General features: G+C 47.5%; 1 protein-coding gene across 2 annotated transcripts in view; it reads right to left on the bottom strand.

Moving 5' to 3' along the window:
- The window catches only part of PTPN23 (protein tyrosine phosphatase non-receptor type 23), a 53,121-nt gene that overhangs the window by 28,873 nt on the left and 3,971 nt on the right, over nt 1-20,277 (bottom strand). The window contains exons 1-10 of one of the 2 annotated variants that reach the window (XM_039318863.1): nt 17,714-18,337; nt 16,538-16,612; nt 16,119-16,246; nt 14,890-14,966; nt 12,082-12,131; nt 10,901-11,032; nt 8,562-8,642; nt 3,916-4,047; nt 1,417-1,464; nt 1,032-1,088 (exon numbers count right to left, since the gene is read on the bottom strand). In XM_039318863.1, coding sequence (XP_039174797.1) covers nt 1,032-1,088; nt 1,417-1,464; nt 3,916-4,047; nt 8,562-8,642; nt 10,901-11,032; nt 12,082-12,131; nt 14,890-14,966; nt 16,119-16,156 — 615 coding nt within the window. In that variant the 5' untranslated portion in view covers nt 16,157-16,246; nt 16,538-16,612; nt 17,714-18,337. Of the gene's footprint in view, nt 1-1,031; nt 1,089-1,416; nt 1,465-3,915; nt 4,048-8,561; nt 8,643-10,900; nt 11,033-12,081; nt 12,132-14,889; nt 14,967-16,118; nt 16,247-16,537; nt 16,613-17,713; nt 18,338-20,277 lie in introns of those variants that run through there. The other variant, XM_039318861.1, reaches the window with a different exon arrangement.

Raw genomic sequence — 20,277 nt, 5'->3', positions numbered from 1 at the left:
TTACTATTACTATTATTTATAGGGTTTCTTGCCTGAGCAGGGGGTTGGACTAGATGACCTCCAAGGTCCCTTCCAACATTATTATGATGATGATTATGAAGAGACTGGACAGCCATTTGTCTGAAATGGTATAGGGTTTCATGTCTGAGCAGGGAGGTTGGAACAGATGACCTCCAAGGTCCCTTCCAATGTTGTTGATGTTATTATTACTTTTATTATGAAGAGATTATTATTATTATTATTATTATGGATCATCGCACAGTCAGCCAGATGTTCAGACTGGATTTGGCATTTTGTCTACCTATCGAGTCCTTACCCAGGACCTGGGATATTATTATTATTATGAGACTGGACAGCCATTTGTCTGAAATGGTATAAGGTTTCCTGCCTGAGCAGGGGGTCTGACTAGATGACCTCCAAGGTCCCTTCCAACTTTTTTATTGTTATTGGTATTGGTATTGGTATTATTATTATTATTATTATTATTATTATTATTATTATTATTATTATTATTATTATTACGAGAGTGGACAGCTATTTGTCTGAAATGGTATAGGGTTTCCTGCCTGAGCAGGGGGTCGGACTAGATGACCTCCAAGGTCCTTTCCAGCTTTTTTATTGTTGTTGGTATTATTATTATTATTATTACTATTATTAATACGAGAGTAGACAGCCATTTGTCTAAAATGATGTAGGGTTTCCTGCCTGAGCACAAGGTTGGACTAGATGACCTCCAAGGTCCCTTCCAGCTTTTTTATTGTTGTTGGTATTATTATTATTACTATTATTAATACGAGAGTAGACAGCCATTTGTCTGAAATGGTATAGGGTTTCCTGCCTGAGCAGGGGGTCAGACTAGATGACCTCTAAGGTCCCTTCCAACATTTATTATTATTATTGTTGTTGTTATGATTGTTGTTGTTGTTGTTGTTGTTGTTGTTATTACTATATTCTGAGACTTAAAAAAAAAATCCCAAGGAAAGGGCCAAGAGGGAGGCGAGGGAGGCGAGTGCGAATCCGCCTACACGTGCCTTGGCCAGCCGGACGGCTTCGTGGAGCTTCTCCAGGGCGCTCTGGAAATACGTGACCTACGGAGAGAGTCAGAGAGAGGCGGCTTTATTTTTTTTTTTTTTTTTTTTACAAACCGGGTTTGTTGGGAAGGACCAGGGTTTGTTGGAGGGGAGGGGCGAGCTCTTTGCTCCCAGGGGCTGCTGGGAAAAGAAAAAAAAGGGGGAGGGGAATCAAAAGGGCGGGAGGGGGGGGCGCGTTGGAAGGATAACTTCCCGACGGGCTGGAGGGCAAGTCCCCTCATTTACGATGGCGGTCGGGAAAACGAGGCGCCGTGCCGTTTGTGCCTCCCTCCCACTCATCCCCCCACCCCACCCCGGGGTCTTGGGAGGGGTCCCGCCAACTTACCCTCTCCCCGTACTTCTGCTGCTCCTCTGCTTGTTTCCCCATGTGCAACTGTGGGAAGGAAGGAAGGAAGGAAGGAAGGAAGGAAGGAAGGAAGGAAGGAAGGAAGGAAGGAAGGTAGGTGAGGGAAGGGAGAGAGGAATGAAAGAATGGAGGGAGGGAGGGAGACAAGAAAGAATGAAAGAAGGAGGGAGGGGAGGAAGGAAGGAGGGAGGGAGAGAGGAAAAGAGAGGGAATGTGAAAAAGGGAGGGAGACAGGAAAGAATGAAAGAGGGAGGGAGGGAAGGAAGGAGGGATGGAGGGAGGGAGGAGGAAAAGAGGGAATGTGAAAAAGGAAGGGAGGGAGGGAGACAGGAAAGAATGAAAGAGGGAGGGAGGGAAGGAAGGAGAGAGGGAGGAGGAAAAGAGAGGGAATGTGAAAAAGGAAGGGAGGGAGGGAGACAAGAAAGAATGAAAGAGGGAAGAAAGGAAGGAGGGAGGGAGGAAAAGAGAGGGAATGTGAAAAAGGAAAAGGAAGGGAGGGAGGGAGACAAGAAAGAATGAAAGAAGGAGGGAGGGGAGGAAGGAAGGAGGGAGGGAGAGAGGAAAAGAGAGGGAATGTGAAAAAGGGAGGGAGACAGGAAAGAATGAAAGAGGGAGGGAGGGAAGGAAGGAGGATGGAGGGAGGGAGGAGGAAAAGAGGGAATGTGAAAAAGGAAGGGAGGGAGGGAGACAGGAAAGAATGAAAGAGGGAGGGAGGGAAGGAAGGAGAGGGAGGAGGAAAAGAGAGGGAATGTGAAAAAGGAAGGGAGGGAGGGAGACAAGAAAGAATGAAAGAGGGAAGAAAGGAAGGAGGGAGGGAGGAAAAGAGAGGGAATGTGAAAAAGGAAGGGAGGGAGGGAGACAAGAAAGAATGAAAGAGGGAAGAAAGGAAGGAGGGAGGGAGGAAAAGAGAGGGAATGTGAAAAAGGAAGGGAGGGAGGGAGACAAGAAAGAATGAAAGAGGGAGGGAGGGAAGGAAGGAGGGAGGGAGGGAGGAAAAGAGAGGGAATGTGAAAAAGGAAGGGAGGGAGACAGGAAAGAATGAAAGAGGGAGGGTGGGAGAAGAGAAAAGAGAGGGGAATTGAAAAAGGGAGGGAGACCGGAAAGAATGAAAGAGGGAGGGAGGGAAGGAAGGAGGGAGGAAAAGAGGGAATGTGAAAAAGGAAGGGAGGGAGGGAGACAAGAAAGAATGAAAGAGGGAGGGAGGGAAGGAAGGAGGGAGGGAGGGAGGAAAAGAGAGGGAATGTGAAAAAGGAAAGGAGGGAGACAGGAAAGAATGAAAGAGGGAGAGAGGGAAGGAAGAAAGGAAGGAGGGAGAATAGAAAAGAGGGGAATGTGAAAAAGGAAGGGAGGAGTGAGGGAGACAGACAAGAAAGGAGAGGGGAGGGAGGGAGGGAGGAGAGGGAAGGGAGAAAGGGATGAATAAGAGAAAAGAGGGGAATGTGAAAAAGGAAGGAAGGTAGATTGATGGAAGGCTCCAACTTCTGCTCTCCAGAATTCAGCTTGTCCTGCAGCTCAGGGCTGAGCTGCTAGTCCTCAGTGTTCTCCGACCTTCTTTGTTTCCCTGGCAGTGCTGGTCTCCCCACCAGCGCTGCCCCCCCCATCTCCAGGGAAGCCCCCCCAAACCAAAAACCCAACAGTTTAGCACCCCAATTTGGGGAACCACGGGAGACGAGAGCTGAATTGAAAATCGTTCCTCTTCCTCCGCCAGGGCAGGATTCGTCCTCGGGATCCTTACCTCTTAAAGCATGCCGGCTGGGGGATTCTGGGAGTTGAAGTCTCACCTCTTAAAGTACGTCTGGCTGGGGGATTCTGGGAGTGGAAGTCCCCCCCTCTTAAAGCAGGCCGGCTGGGGCATTCTGGGAATTAAAGTCCTCCCCTCTTAAAGCATGCCGGTTGGGGGATTCTGGGGGTGGAAGCCCCCCCTCTTAAAGCATGCTGGCTGGGGGATTCTGGGAGTGGAAGCCCCCCGCCTCTTAAAGCAGGCTGGCTGGGGCATTCTGGGAATTAAGGTCCTCCCCTCTTAAAGCATGCCGGCTGGGGGATTCTGGGAGTGGAAGCCCCCCCTCTTAAAGCATGCCGGCTGGGGGATTCTGGGAGTGGAAGCCCCCCCCTCTTAAAGCAGGCTGGCTGGGGCATTCTGGGAATTAAGGTCCTCCCCTCTTAAAGCATGCCGGCTGGGGGATTCTGGGAGTGGAAGCCCCCCCTCTTAAAGCATGTTGGCTGGGGGATTCTGGGAGTTGAAGTCCTCCCCTCTTAAAGCAGGCCGGTTGGGGGATTCTGGGAGTGGAAGCCCCCCCTCTTAATGCATGTTGGCTGGGGGATTCTGGGAGTGGAAGTCCCCCCCTCTTAGAGGCGGGGAGAACACCAAGCTGACCGAGGGGAGGCAGCCAATGGGGAGCCTCGATCCGAGAAGGATGCTGGGGGGACCCCATCAGCTCCCTCCAAACCCCCCCCCCCAAAAAACCCCAACACGCTCACGTGGGCCACCGCGGCAAAATAATAGATCTTCATTTGCACCAGTTTCTTCCAGTCCTTCTGGATCTTTCCCAGCAGGGAGGCCGTCTCCGAGTTCTCCAGAGCCCGGCAGGCCTCTTTGTAGTAATCCACCACCTGGGGAAGAGAGTTCGAATCCCGCCTCAGGCCTGAAAGACAGCCTTTTGGCCAATCACCCAGCAGACAGTGAGTTCTAGTCCCGCCTTAGGCCTGAAAGCCGGCTGGGTGACTTTCAGCCAATCGCCAGGTGAAGGTGAGTTTTAGTCCCGCCTTAGGCCTGAAAGCCGGCTGGGTGACTTTCAGCCAATCGCCAGGCGACAGAGAATTCTAGTCCCGCCTTAGATATGAAAGCCGGCTGGGTGACTTTGAGCCAATCGCCAGGCGACGGAGAGTTCTAGTCCCGCCTTAGGCCTGAAAGCCGGCTGGGTGACTTTGAGCCAATCGCCAGGCGACAGGAAATTCTAGTCCCGCCTTAGGCCTGAAAGCCGGCTGGGTGACTTTGAGCCAATCGCCAGGTGAGGGTGAGTTCTAGTCCCGCCTTAGGCCTGAAAGCCGGCTGGGTGACTTTGAGCCAATCGCCAGGCGACGGGGAGTTCTAGTCCCGCCTTAGGTAGGAAAGCCAGCTGGGTGACTTTGAGCCAATCACCAGGCGACGGGGAGTTCTAGTCCCGCCTTAGGTAGGAAAGCCAGCTGGGTGACTTTGAGCCAATCGCCAGGCGACGGGGAGTTCTAGTCCTGCCTTAGGCCTGAAAGCCAGCTGGGTGACTTTCAGCCAATCGCCAGGTGACAGAGAATTCTAGTCCTGCCTTAGGCCTGAAAGCCGGCTGGGTGACTTTGAGCCAATCGCCAGGCGACGGAGAATTTTAGTCCCGCCTTAGGCATGAAAGCCAGCTGGGTGACTTTGAGCCAATCACCAGGCGACAGAGTATTCTAGTCCCGCCTTAGGCATGAAAGCCGGCTGGGTGACTTTGAGCCAATCGCCAGGCGACAGAGTATTCTAGTCCCGACTTAAGCATGAAAGCCGGCTGGGTGAGCCAATCGCCAGGCGACAGAGAATTCTAGTCCCGCCTTAGATATGAAAGCCGGCTGGGTGACTTTGAGCCAATCGCCAGGTGACAGAGAATTCTAGTCCCTCCTTAGGCATGAAAGCCGGCTGGCTGACTTTGAGCCAATCGCCAGGAGACAGAGAATTCTAGTCCCGCCTTAGATATGAAAGCCAGCTGGGTGACTTTGAGCCAATCGCCAGGCGACAGAGAATTCTAGTCCCGCCTTAGGCATGAAAGCCAGTTGGGTGAGCCAATCGCCAGGTGACAGAGAATTCTAGTCCCGCCTTAGGCCTGAAAGCCGGCTGGGTGACTTTGAGCCAATCGCCAGGCAACGGGGAGTTCTAGTCCCGCCTTAGGCCTGAAAGCCGGCTGGGTGACTTTGAGCCAATCGCCAGGCAACGGAGAGTTCTAGTCCCGCCTTAGGCCTGAAAGCCGGCTGGGTGACTTTGAGCCAATCGCCAGGCGACAGGAAATTCTAGTCCCGCCTTAGGCCTGAAAGCCGGCTGGGTGACTTTGAGCCAATCGCCAGGTGAGGGTGAGTTCTAGTCCCGCCTTAGGCCTGAAAGCCGGCTGGGTGACTTTGAGCCAATCGCCAGGCGACGGGGAGTTCTAGTCCCGCCTTAGGTAGGAAAGCCAGCTGGGTGACTTTGAGCCAATCGCCAGGCGACGGGGAGTTCTAGTCCCGCCTTTGGTCTGAAAGCCGGCTGGGTGACTTTCAGCCAATCGCCAGGCGACAGAGAATTCTAGTCCCGCCTTAGGCCTGAAAGCCGGCTGTGTGACTTTGAGCCAATTGTCAGGCGACAGAGAATTCTAGTCCCGCCTTAGATATGAAAGCCAGCTGGGTGACTTTGAGCCAATCACCAGGCGACATAGAATTCTAGTCCTGCCTTAGGCGTGAAAGCCGACTAGGTGACTTTGAGCCAATCGCCAGGCGACAGAGAATTCTAGTCCTGCCTTAGATATGAAAGTCAGCTGGGTGACTTTGAGCCAATCGCCAGGCGACAGAGAATTCTAGTCCCGCCTTAGGCCTGAAAACTGGCTGGGTGAATTTCAGCCAATCGCCAGGCGACAGAGAATTCTAGTCCCACCTTAGGCCTGAAAGCCAGCTGGGTGACTTTCAGCCAATCGCCAGGCGACAGAGAATTCTAGTCCGGCCTTAGGCCTGAAAGCTGGCTGGGTAACTTTCAGCCAATTGCCAGGCGACGGGGAGTTCTAGTCCCGCCTTAGATATGAAAGCCAGCTGGGTGACTTTGAGCCAATCACCAGGCGACAGAAAATTCTAGTCCTGCCTTAGGCGTGAAAGCCGACTAGGTGACTTTGAGCCAATCGCCAGGCGACAGAGAATTCTAGTCCTGCCTTAGGCCTGAAAGCTGGCTGGGTGAATTTCAGCCAATCGCCAGGCGACAGAGAATTCTAGTCCCACCTTAGGCCTGAAAGCCAGCTGGGTGACTTTCAGCCAATCGCCAGGCAACAGAGAATTCTAGTCCGGCCTTAGGCCTGAAAGCCGGCTGGGTGACTTTCAGCCAATCGCCATGCGACGGGGAGTTCTAGTCTCGCCTTAGGTAGGAAAGCCAGCTGGGTGACTTTGAGCCAATCGCTGGGAGACGGGGAGTTCTAGTCCCACCGTGAGCACAAAAAAACCCCAGCTGGGTTACTCTGGGCCTGTCAATCTCTACACCCAAGCCGCTCCGCAGGGTTGTTGTGACGAATGGAAGAGGAAACAAGGAGTATTAGGGACGTTTGCCGCCTGGAGGAATTCCGACAATTGCTACAATCAGGATATCAACCAAATAAACGGAAGGAAGTGTTGCCCGAGGCGATTATCTGCTCCTCCTTGGAATAACAAGAGTTGGAAGGGACCCTAGAGGCCATCTAGTCCGACCCCCTGCTGAAGCAGAATCACAGTGTTGGAAGGGACCTCGGAGGTCCTCTAGTCCAACCTCCTCTTCAAGCACTCCATCACTGGAGATGTTTCAGAAGAGACTCGAGTGACAGTCCCTTGTCTGAGACGGTAGAGGTTCTCCGGCTTGAGCAGGGGGCTGGACTAGAAGACCTCCAAGGTCCCATCCAGCTTTGTCCTACTCTATTCTATTCTATTCTGTCCTGTTCTATTCTTCCTCTATTTTATTCTTTATTCTATTCTATTGTTAACTCTATTCTATCCTATTCTATTCTATTCTATTCTACTCTACTCTACTCTATTCTATTCTACTTCCTCTATTTTATTCTTTATTCTATTCTATTATTAATTCTATTCTATTACACTCTATTCTAAATTCTCTATTCTATTCTATTCTGTTGTTCTGTTCTGTCCTGTCCTGTTTTATTCTTCCTCTATTTTATTCTTTATTCTATTCTATTGTTAACTCTATTCTATCCTATTCTATTCTATTCTACTCTATTCTAATCTATTCTACTTCCTCTATTTTATTCTTTATTCTATTCTATTATTAATTCTCTTCTATTACACTCTATTCTAAATTCTCTATTCTATTCTATTCTATTCTATTCTATTCTATTCTATTCTATTCTATTCTATTCTGTTGTTCTGTTCTGTCCTGTTTTATTCTTCCTCTATTTTATTCTTTATTCTATTCTATTGTTAACTCTATTCTATCCTATTCTATTCTATTCTCTTCTACTCTATTCTATTCTAATCTATTCTACTTCCTCTATTTTATTCTTTATTCTATTCTATTATTAATTCTATTCTATTACACTCTATTCTAAATTCTCTATTCTATTCTGTTGTTCTGTTCTGTCCTGTCCTGTTTTATTCTTCCTCTATTTTATTCTTTATTCTGTTCTATTGTTAACTCTAATCTATTCTATTCTACTCTATTCTAAATTTTCTATTCTATTCTATTCTTCATTCCTCTATTCTGTTCTATTTTATTCTATTCTGTCCTGTTCTGTTCTTCCTCTATTTTATTCTTTATTCTATTCTATTGTTAACTCTAATCTATTCTAATCTATTCTACTTCCTTTTATTCTTTATTCTATTCTATTATTAATTCTATTATATTATACTCTACTCTATTCTAAATTCTCTATTCTATTCTGTTCTGTTGTTCTGTGCTGTCCTGTCCTGTTTTATTCTTCCTCTATTTTATTCTTTATTCTATTCTATTGTTAACTCTAATCTATTCTAAGCTATTCTAATCTATTCTACTTCCTCTTTTATTCTTTATTCTATTCTATTATTAATTCTATTATATTATACTCTATTCTAAATTCTCTATTCTATTCTGTTCTGTCCTGTCCTGTTTTATTCTTCCTCTATTTTATTCTTTATTCTATTCTATTGTTAACTCTAATCTATTCTATTCTACTCTATTCTAAATTCTCTATTCTATTCTATTCTATTCTATTCTATTCTATTCTATTCTATTCTATTCTACTGTCCATTCTATTCTATATTCTATATTCTATTCTTTATTCTATTCTAGAGTTGGAAGGGACCTCGGAGGTCCTCTAGTCCAACCCCCTGCTCAGGCAGGAAACTCTAGACAATTTCAGACAACTCCGTCTCTTGTTAGAAACGTCCAGTGTTGGAACACCCACAACTTCTCCCCAGAGACCCACCTGGGCGCTGATCCGGGCCACCAAGAAGCTCTTCCGATTATCCAGCATGGACTTCTCCAGGAGACACTCCTGAGCTTGGCCCTGGATGGAGCACAAGAAAAGACTACGTTGGTGTGTGTGTGTGTGTGTCTGTGTGTGTGTGTGTGTGTGTCACCTGAACTCAGGGGAAGACACCAGGGGCTGGAGGATTCCCCGGCCCGACCACACTGCCCCCCCCACCCACTCAGGGATCCACAGAAGCCAAGAATCGGCCCTCGGATCTGGGATTGTGGGTCCTTTTCAAAAGTGTGAGTTGCGATGGAATTTGTGCGAGCGGCCTTGGGGGGGAAGAGGGCCGAGTGGGCAACAATCAGATAATACAAGGAGAAAATAAGAAGGACAGATCCTAATGGATCAATTAGATAAGAGAGGGAGGATCCCTCGGTCACTCAACAGAGGAAGAATCCAAGGAGGACAGATCCTCAGGGATCAATTAGATAAGAGAGGAAAGATCCCTCAGTCACTTAACAGAAGAATCCAAGGACAGATCCAAATGGATCAATGGGATAAGAGAGGGAGGATCCCTCAGTCATTCAACAGAAGAATCCAAGGACAGATCCAAATGGATCAATGGGATAAGAGAGGGAGGATCCCTCAGTCACTCTACAGGGGAAGAATCCAAGAAAGATAGATCCTAATGAATCAATATGAGACAGGGAGGATCCCTCAGCCACTTAACAGAGGAATAATCCAAGGAGGACATCCTCATGGATCAATTAGATAAGAAGGATCCCTCGGTCAGTCAACAGGGGAAGAATCCAAGAAAGACAGATCCTCATGTGAGGGGATTCCACTTTTGCTATCCCCCCATACGTGGGGCAGATCCCACGAACTGACACTAAAGAAGACTCCTGACACAGAGGCTTTCTTGGGGTGGGACTGCCCCGAACCGAAGTCCGGGAACTACTTTATTGATTACAATATGCAAATAAGCATTGATTACATGTGATACATTTGTGCCATACATATAATTTCTTGCTGCGCCATAAGCTTAAAACCACTCCCATTACTTAGTCTCAGAGCATGTCAAGAGTACATGTCATGTTTGACCTATATTGCCCACCTGGCTACACAAAACAAAACCCTGTGGTTAGTGCCTTCTCGAGCTTAGTTCTGCATAACATCCTGTTTAACTGTCATGCGGTTTGCCATTTGTGTTACGAGCTAGCGAGCTTTGCCGCAGACGTTTCCTCTAGAAAGGGCAAAGAAAGGGCAAGGAGGGGGCGAGGAGGGGGCTACAACTCCAACACTCATGGATCAATGGGATAAGAGAGGGAGGATCCCTCGGTCACTCAACAGTGGAATAATCCAAGGAGGACAGATCCCCATGGATCAATTAGATAAGAGAGGAAGGATCCCTCGGTCACTCAACAGAAGAAGAATCCAAGGAGGACAGATCCTCATGGATCAATTAGATAAGAGAGGAAGGATCCCTCGGTCGCTCAACAGAAGAAGAATCCAAGAAGGACTGATCGTAAGGGATCAATCAGATAAGAGAGGGAGGATCTCTCAGTCACTCAACAGGGGAAGAATGCAAGAAGGACAGATCCTCATGGATCAATGGGATAAGAGAGGGAGGATCCCTCGATCCCTCAACAGAGGAAGAATCCAAGAAGGACAGATCCTCATAGATGAATGGAATAAGAGAGGAGGATCCCTCAGTCACTCAACAGAAGAATCCAAGGATAGATCCAAATGGATCAATCGGATAAGAGAGGGAGGATCCCTCAGTCACTCTACAGGGGAAGAATCCAAAAAGACAGATCCTAATGAATCAATGAGATGAGACAGGGAGGATCCCTCAGTCACTCAACAGAGGAAGAATCCAAGAAGGACAGATCCTCATGGATCACTGGGATAAGAGAGGGAGGATCCCTCGATCACTTAACAGAGGAAGAATCCAAGAAGGACAGATCCTCATGGATCAATTAGATAAGAGAGGAAGGATCCCTCGGTCACTCAACAGTGGAAGAATCCAAGAAGGACTGATCCTAAGGGATCGATCGGATTAAGGGAGCGGGAAATTTTGGATTTTCCCCATTGGCGAAACCCAGGCGGGAGGTGCGGACGTCAACTCCCAGAATTCCTCCCGCCCGCCTGACCCCGCCCCTCCGACACGGCCGGCTGGGGAATTCTGGGAGTTGAAGTCCAGCCAGCTTAACCTTCTTAAGGTTGAGCAACTCCGTTAGCTTTCTGGAAAAATAAATAAATAAAAGTGTTCCGTTTTTGAACTCTTTGTGTGTCTGTGTGCGTGCGTGTATGTGTGTGTCTGTGTGTGTCACAATCCTGAGAAATCTTACCAGCATGAGGTTGATGTTCAGGTTGAGGATCTGGTGGCTCATGTCCACGCTGTAGGAATGGGGGAAGTGGTCGCGGAGGTAAGTGAAGGCGCCCGCCGCACACTGGAAATGGGTGCAGGAGACCTTCATCCCCTTAAAAAAAGAAAAAAGGAGGAGGAGGAAGAGAAGAAGGAAGAAGAGGACGAGAAGAAAAAGCAGAAGAAGAGGAAGCAGGAGAAGGAGAAGGAGGAGGAGAAGAAGGAAGAGGAGGAGGAGGAGAAAAGGAGGAGAAGAAGAGGAAGAAGGAGGAGGAGAAGAAGCAGAGGAAGAAGAAGAGGAGAAGAAGGAGAAGAAGCAGGAGAAGAAGGAGGAGAAGGAGGAGGAGAAGAAGAGAAGAAGGAGGAGGAGGAGAAAAGCAGGAAGAGGAGGAGGAGAAGAAGAAGAAGAGAAGGAGGAGAAGCAGGAGGAGGAGAAGAAGGAGGAGAAGCAGAAGGAGGAGGAGGAGGAGAAGAAGAGGAGAAGAAGGAGGAGGAGAAGAAGCAGGAAGAGGAGGAGGAGAAGAAGAAGAAGAGAAGGAGAAGCAGGAGAAGGAGGAGAAGAAGTAGGAGGAGGAGAAGCAGAAGAAGAGGAGGAGGAGAAGCAAGAGAAGGAGGAGGAGAAGCAGGAGAAGAAGGAGAAGGAGAAGAAGAAGGAGGAGGAGGAGGAGGAGGAGAAGCAGGAGAAGGAGAAGAAGCAGGAAAAGGAGGAGGTAGACGAGAAAGAGGAGGATGGTTGGGTGGTTTCCTTGCAGACATCTCGTGACCCAACTAGGGAAGATCATCAGTGCTAGAAGGAGGGAGGGTCTACCTTCTAACTATGACGATGTTACCAAGTTGGGTCATGAACGGCCTTCAAGGAAACCACCCAGCTCAGAGAGCACCGGGGACCCCACAGTCCTTCCTCCTCCTCCTCCTCCACCTCCCTTCTAGCACTGATGCTGTTCTCTAGCTGGGTCATGAGACGTCTGCAAGGAAACCACCCAGCTCAGAGAGCACCAGAAACCTCACAGTCCTTCCTCCTTCTCCTCCTCCTCCCTTCTAGCACTGATGCCGTTCCCTAGTTGGGTCATGAGACGTCTACAAGGAGGGCGGGGGGGAACACCCCCCTCCCCCCTCCCTTCGCAAGGCAAGCCACTGTATTTAAACCACCCCCCCCTTTTTTACCTCTTCGGAGACTCGTTTGTCCATGGCGCCCAACATGGAGTGCAAAGCCCCTGCGCAGGAAAACAAGGGGGGGGGGGAGAGAGAGAAATAAAAATTACAAAAATTGGGAGGTTTTCTGATTTTGGAAATGGGCCGGACTGGAAAATTTCCCCCTTGAATTACGTCTGTTCCGTTCAGGGCAGGGGTCTTCCAACTGGGCCCTTGGATGACGGGTGGGACTTCAACTCCCAGCATTCCTCAGCCCCTGAGAGTCTGGATCCGAGCCCTCAGGTTCATCAAAATGGCCGACTGAGGAATCCTGGGAGTTGAAGTCCACCCGTCATAAAAGGGCCAAGATGGAAGATCCCTGAGAGTCTGGATCCAAGCCCCCAGGTTCATCAAAATGGCCGACTGAGGAATGCTGGGAATTGAAGTCCTCCAGTCAGAAAAGGGCCAAGTTGGAAGACCCCTGAGAGTCTGGATCCAAGCCTGCAGGTTCATCAAAATGGCCGACTGAGGAATGCTGGGAGTTGAAGTCCACCCGTCATAAAAGGGCCAAGATGGAAGATCTCTGAGAGTCTGGATCCGAGCCCTCAGTTTCATCAAAATGGCCGACTGAGGAATCCTGGGAGTTGAAGTCCACCAGTCCTAAAAGGGCCAAGTTGGAAGACCCCTGGCCTACACAATACATTACGTAGTCTCAACTTAACCACCATTCCTTTAGTTTGTTGGAAGTTAAAGTTACTGTCTGTCTATCTACTTTTGTTTTTTTAAAATTAAACCGATTAGCTGCCCATCTTACCTCGTGTTACTCTGGAAAGGTTACAATCATAAAAGATATATCCATATCTATATCCATATAGATACACCCACACACCCACAGATACACACTCACGCAAAACATAAACTGGTTAAAACAATCCAATATATTGTTAAAATAATTAGAAAAGACATACACACACACACACACCTCTATCTCTCTACATCCATATATGTATACCTATGCTATATCTATCTATCTATCTATCTATCTATCTATCTATCTATCTATCTATCTATCTATCTATCTAATCCGTGTGTCTATCATCTGTCTGTCTGTCTGTCTGTCTATCTATCTATCTATCTATCTATATCATCTGTCTGTCTATCATCTATTTATCTGTCTTTATCATCTGTCTGTCTGTAGTCTGTCTGTCTGTCTATCTATCTGGTCTACATATCCAGTCTACATATCTAGTCTGTCTAATCATTTATCCACATACATACACATACAAACATACACACACAAACATATAAAACATACAGGTTAAAACAATCCAGTATATTGCTGAAATAATCACAAAACACACACACACACACACACACACACACACACACACACACACACACACACCTCTCTATACATCCATTATATCTATACCTATACTGTATCTATCTCTTTGTCTCTGTATCTGTCTTGTCTACATATCTAGTCTGTCTAATCTATCTATCTATACAAATACACACACACACACACACACACACACACAACTTAAACAGGTTAAAACAATCCAATATATTATTAAAATAATTAGAAAAGACATACACACACACACACACACACACACCTCTATCTCTCTACATCCATATATGTATACCTATGCTATATCTATCTATCTATCTATCTATCTATCTATCTATCTATCTATCTATCTATCTATCTATCTATCTAATCCGTGTGTCTATCATCTGTCTGTCTGTCTGTCTGTCTATCTATCTATATCATCTGTCTGTCTATCATCTATTTATCTGTCTTTATCATCTGTCTGTCTGTAGTCTGTCTGTCTGTCTATCTATCTGGTCTACATATCCAGTCTACATATCTAGTCTGTCTAATCATTTATCCACATACATACACATACAAACATACACACACAAACATATAAAACATACAGGTCAAAACAATCCAGTATATTGCTGAAATAATCACAAAATACACACACACACACACACACACACACACACACACACACACACACCTCTCTATACATCCATTATATCTATACCTATACTGTATCTATCTCTTTGTCTCTGTATCTGTCTTGTCTACATATCTAGTCTGTCTAATCTATCTATCTATACAAATACACACACACATACACACACACACACACAACTTAAACAGGTTATAACAATCCAATATATTGTTGAAATAATCATAAAAGATACACACAGAGACATCTTTATCTCTATACATCCATATATCTATACCTATGCTATATCTATCTATCTATCTATCTATCTATCTATCTATCTATCTATCTATCCATCCATCCATCCATCTCCATCCCTATATCTGTCTGTGTCTGTCTACCTACTTACCTACCTACCTATATCTATCTATACATCCATCCATCTCCATCCCTATATCTGTCTGTCTATCTATCTATCTATCTATCTATCTATCTATCTATCTATCTATCTATCTATCTATACATCCATCCATCTCCATCCCTATCTGTCTGTCTATCTATCTATCTATCTATCTATCTATCTATCTATCTATCTATCTATCTATCTATCCATCCATCCATCCATCCATCCATCCATCCATCCCTATCTACAAACACACACACATACACACACACACACACTTATCTATATCTATACCTCTATCTATCCATCCATCTATCCATCCCCATGCGTATACAAACACACATATATAAAGTGTAAAGAGGTTAGGGTGAGAGAGAGATACACACACAGGCACACCCGAACACACCCACGCACAGGCCCAACCTGGTTAAGGACCTGCTCCTTGCGCCCGAAACCTTGAGGGCCTTCCCTTACCCAGATTGTAGAGGATGCAGGCCTGCTCATATTTGATGTCCTCGTGAGTGACAGTCTTGCCCGAGAAGATCTCGGTCCTGCAAAGGAGACAGAGGCGGCGCTGTCAATCCGGCCGCCCGGGACTCCCGCCCACCTTTCGGGGCCAGGCGACGACGTCGCGTCATCCGTACGCTGGGAAGAGCCGGACTCCGTGAAGGACTGCCGGATTCGTAGTGAAACAGTGGCCAGGAAAACCACCCAGCTCAGAGAGCACCAGGGACCCCAGACTCATTCTCCTCCTCCTCCCTCTTCCCCCTGCCTCCCTCCCTGCTCCAGTTCCTTCTAACACTGATGACGTTCCCCAGTTGGGTCATGAAACGTCTGCAAGGAAAACCACCCAGCTCAGAGAGCACCATGGACCCCACAGTCCCTCTTCCTCCTCCTCCTCCTCCTCCTCCCTCCCTCTCTCCCTCTCCCTCTTCCCCCTCTCTCCCTGCTTCCCTCCTCCAGGTCCTTCTAGCCCTGATGACGTTCCCTAGTTGGGTCATGAAACGTCTGCAAGGAAACCACCCAGCTCAGAGAGCACCAAGGACCCCACAGTCCAGTGGTTCTGTCTGTCCGGTCGTAAGTCGAGGACTACTCAACTGGTGCAGCCCCGTTTGCAGACTGGGACTTTTGGCGGGCTCAGCAGGGCAGAGACAGCCTGGACAATTCCTATTGGCTTTGCAAAGCCAATAGAATGAGACTCTATTCAAGAGAGTCTATTCTATTGGCTTTCCAAAGCCAATAGAATAAAAGGGAGGAGCACAGCTAAGGAAAAGGGGGAAAAAAATGGCGGACTGCGTTGTTTGGCGACCCCCGTGAAATGGTCCTTCGACCCCAAATGGGGTTCCGACCCACAGGTGGAGAACCACTGCCATAGTCCGTCCTTCCTTCCTTCCTTCCTTCCTTCCTTCCTTCCTTCCTTCCTTGTAGCACGGATGCCATTCCCTAGTTGGGTCATGAAACGTCTGCAAGGAAACCACCCAGCTCAGAGAGCACCAGGGACCCCACGGTCCTTCCTCCTCCTCCTCCCTCCCTCCCTCCCTCTCCTTCTTCCCCCTCCCTCCCTCCTCCAGGTCCTTCTAGCACTGATGCTGTTCCTTAGTTGGGTCCTGAAACGTCTGTAACAAAACCACCCAGCTCAGAGACCATCGAGGACCCCACAGTCCTTCCTCCTCCTCCTCCTCCTCCTCCTCCTCCCCCCTTACCAGGTGATGGGGACGGCCGCCTCTTGTTCGGCTCCCATCGGGATCCGGCTCTGGAGGTAGTGAAGCTGGCCCAGATATTTCCGCAAAATGCTGCATCCTTCAAAGTCCCTGGGGACGTTCACAGCGTTCTGCCGAGAGGGAAACAACAACAACAACAAAAAATTTTAAAAAATCACCTTTACGTCCTCGCTGGAGAAGAAGCTTCCGCTAAGCCTGGAGGAAGAGATTTAATTTTTTTTTAAAAAAATTTTTTTTGCAGAGACCCGGACGCGACGTCGTGGCGGGGTCTGTCGCCGGACGGACGGAAGCGGAGCGGCGTCCCCAAAAAAGGGAGGCGAGAGAGACACGTTTCTTTTCTCTCTCGGGCGCGTCCGGACGACAGGCAGCGGCCCCCTTCGAGAGCTAAGCGGGCTTCTCACCTGCCGGAGCTGCTCGAGTTTCTTCAGCTCCTCGTTGTAATCCTCCGGGTTCTCTCCATAGTTCTTCAGCACGAACTGGCCAGGAGAAAAGAAGAATAACAATAAGCATAATAAGAACAGCAACAGCAATGACGATTATAGTGATAGAAAATGAGGAGGAGGAGGAACAGAAAAAGGAGAGGAAGAGGAAGAGGAGGAGGAAAAAGAAGAGGAGAAGGAAGAATAACAGGAGGAAGAAGGGGAGGAGGAGGAAAAGGAGGAGGAAGAAGAGAAGGAGGAAGAGAAAGAAGAGGAGGAAGAGAAGAAGGAAGAAGAGAAGGAAGAGGAAGAGAAGAACAAGGAAGAGGAAGAAAAGGAGAAGAGAAGGACGAAGAAGAAGAGGAGGAAGAGAAGAACGAGGAAAAAGAGGAGGAAGAAGTGGTGGAGGAGGAAGAGAATAAGGAAAAAGAGGAAGAGAAGGAGGAAGAAGAGGGGGAAGAAGAGAAGAGGAGGAGAAGAGGAGAAGGAAGAGGAAGAGGAAGAGAAGGAAGAGGAGAACGAGGAGGAAGAAGAGGAAGAGGAGGAGGAACAGAAGGAGGAGGGGGAAGAGAAGGAAGAGGAAAAAGGTGGAGAAAGAAGAGAAAAAGAAAAAGGAAAAAGAGGAGGAAGAGAAGGAGGAGGAAGAAGAGGGGGAAGAAGAGAAGGAGGAAGAGGAGGAGAAGAGGAGAAGGAAGAGAACGAGGAAAAAGAGGAAGAAGAGAAAGAAGAGGAAGAGGAGGAGGAGGTTAAGGCTACACTTGGTCTGAGACCGGAATTGACAGTCGTTGAAGTCACAACGGTTGTTAAACGGATCAGTGTGGGGCCTGGCCAGCCAGCTGTGAAGCAAACGCCACGGCCGTCGTAAAACGGGGCCCCAAACCCACTCAACAAACCTCTCGCTCAATCCCAGAAACTGCGCCCTTGTGGTCGCTAAATTGTATTTTATTACCCCCAAAAGGCAGAAATCCGGATGAGCTGCCTTCTACCTGGCTTTCCTGGCTAAGAAAGAAACCACGAAAGAAACCAGAGTGACCAGCTTCTCTCGGCCCGCCTTTTCACCGCCCCCCAAAACCAGAAATTCAGGAAATTCAGAAAAGAAAGAAAAAAGGAAGATTTGCAGAAGGTGGAACTGTTTGAGCGTAAAAGAAACACAGGTACCAAATTTTGCCGCTCTGCTCTCTGACGCCCTCCGGTATTTTTATATTCTCATCCTGAAACGCCAGTCAAACGCTTCCAGCTTGGAAAACTTCCTCTCTTGACAGACGGTCCTCCACTTACGACCGAGTCCCAATTTCCCGTCGCTAGGCCAGACAGTTGCTGAGTGAAGGTTTTTCTCCCCCCACCCTTTTTACGACCTTCCTCCCCGTAGTTACGTGAATCCCGCCCAGTTGCGAAATTGAAGTTAAGCAAATCCCTGCAGTTGGTTGTTAAGTTAGCCACCCGGTCGTTAAGCGAAGCTCGCTCGCCAGAAGGTCACAAAAAGGGATCGCGCAAATCCGGGACACTGCGACTGTCATAACTGTGGGGCAGATGGACAGACGATGGATGGAGAGATGTGGAGAGAGAGAGAGAGAGAGAAAGAAGGAGAGAGAGAGAGAGAGGGAGGGAGGGAGGGGAGAGAGAAAAATAAAGAGAGAAAGAGAGATAAGGTTGGTAGATACATTGATTAGGTTGATGGATAGATGGATAGATATGGATGAATGGATGGACGGACAGACAGATGATAGATGGATGAACAGACAGACAGACAGACACAGATTGACAGATGGATGGATGGATCAATAGATAAGATAGATGATGGGTAGATATAGATATAGGCACACTGGCTGAGGAATTCTGGGAGTTGAAGTCCACAAGTCATAAAAGGGCCCAGTTTGAAAACCCCTGATATAAATGGATGGATGCGTAGATGAATAGATGGATGGATGGATGGATGGATGGATAGACAGACAGACAGACAGACAGACAGATAGGATAGACAGACAGATGATGGATATAGATGGATGCATAGAAGGATGGATGGATATATAAACAGACAGAAAGATGATGGATATAGATGGATGGATGGATGGATAGACAGACAGATGATGGATAGATATAGATCAGTGATTCTCAACCTTTTTAATGCCGCGACCCCCAACCAGTCGTAAGTCGGACTACTCCACCGGTTGTAAGTCGAGGACTACTCAACTGGCGCAGCACCGTTTGCAGAATGGGACTTTTGGCGGGCTCAGCAGGGCAGAGACAGCCTGGACAATTCCTACTGGCTTTGGAAAGCCAATAGAATTAGACTCTATTCAAGAGAGTCTATTCTATTGGCTTTCAAAAGCCAATAGAATAAAAGGGAGTAGCACAGCTAAGGAAAAAGGGGGAAAAATGGCGGACTGCGTTGTTTGGCGACCCCCGTGAAATGGTCGTTCGACCCCAAATGGGGTTGTGACCCACAGGTGGAGAACCACTGATATAGATGGATGGATGGATGGATGGATACATAGATGGATGGATGGATGGACAGACAGATAGATAGGATAAACAGACACAGATGATGGATATAGAATGGATGCATAGAGGATGGATGGATAGATACAGAGAGACAGATGATGGATAGATATAATGGATGGATGTGTAAGATAGATAGATAGATAGACAGACAGACAGATAGATAAACAGTTGATGGACAGATATAGATGGATGGATGTGTAGATGGATAAATAGATAAATAGACAGATGATGGATATACAGATGGATGGATAGATAAAATAACTTTATTGTCACTTTCAATGTCCCCTAATCAGCAAACATTAAAATGAAATTTCCCATTCAGCTCCACCTCCAATTTACACTGCCTAAACATGACCAAAAAATGAGGCACATACCCACACACACGCACACACACACATATGTGACCCAGAGAAACAACCCCAGTCCAGTTCTGGATGTACACATATACACGTCAAGAAAAAAAAACAGAATCCTGCAAAAACCACAATTGCCTTAACCATTGTCCCCTTCCTGGTTTCTATCCCAGTGCATCAGCTGATTGTGACTCACAATAAATAAATCACAATTAAAAAAAACAAAACACCAAGACCAGAGGCCTTTGGATTGGCAGAAATCCCTTTGAAGGACACTTACCAACGCTTCCTTGAGTGACGGGTTCCATGTCACCGGCGCAACGCCAAAGACTTACGACCGAGACTTAACGAGGGTTGCGGCGTTTCCCCCCCCCCCATGGTTTTTGTGATCCAAATTCAGACGCTGGGCAACCGACTCGGATTTGTGATGGTTGCGGCGTCCCTGGGTCACCTGATCAAGGCGCCAGTTGACCGACTTGGAGTTACAACGGTGGCAACAACAACCGGCCACTTGGAACCACCTGCCTCCAGAAGCGGTGAATGCTCCAACACTGGAAGTTTTCAAGAAGAGACTGGACAGCCATTTGTCCGAAATGGCGTAGGGTTTCCTGCCTGAGCAGGGGGTTGGACTGGATGACCTCCAAGGTCCCTTCCAACTTTATTATTATATAGTGTTTTTTTAAAACATCCTGGTGCTTAGTAAACAGCACACTGCCTGGGTTCACACTTGACAACAATCAAGAATAGTCCATTTCTATCCAGCTGTCCTTGATTTTTCTCTTCTTCCCACATCGTTCTCTTTGGCAACCATTAGGTTACTACAGCCCTTAACGTTTTAGTAACCAAGAGGTTAAATATAAACATTTT

The sequence above is a fragment of the Crotalus tigris genome, unplaced genomic scaffold, assembly GCF_016545835.1.
Source record: "Crotalus tigris isolate CLP2741 ecotype Arizona unplaced genomic scaffold, ASM1654583v1 scf7180000021611.299338, whole genome shotgun sequence".
In the NCBI taxonomy this organism is placed as follows: domain Eukaryota; kingdom Metazoa; phylum Chordata; class Lepidosauria; order Squamata; family Viperidae; genus Crotalus; species Crotalus tigris.
Note: the sequence above shows the minus strand (reverse complement) of the source record. Positions and strands in the feature narration are given on the sequence as shown.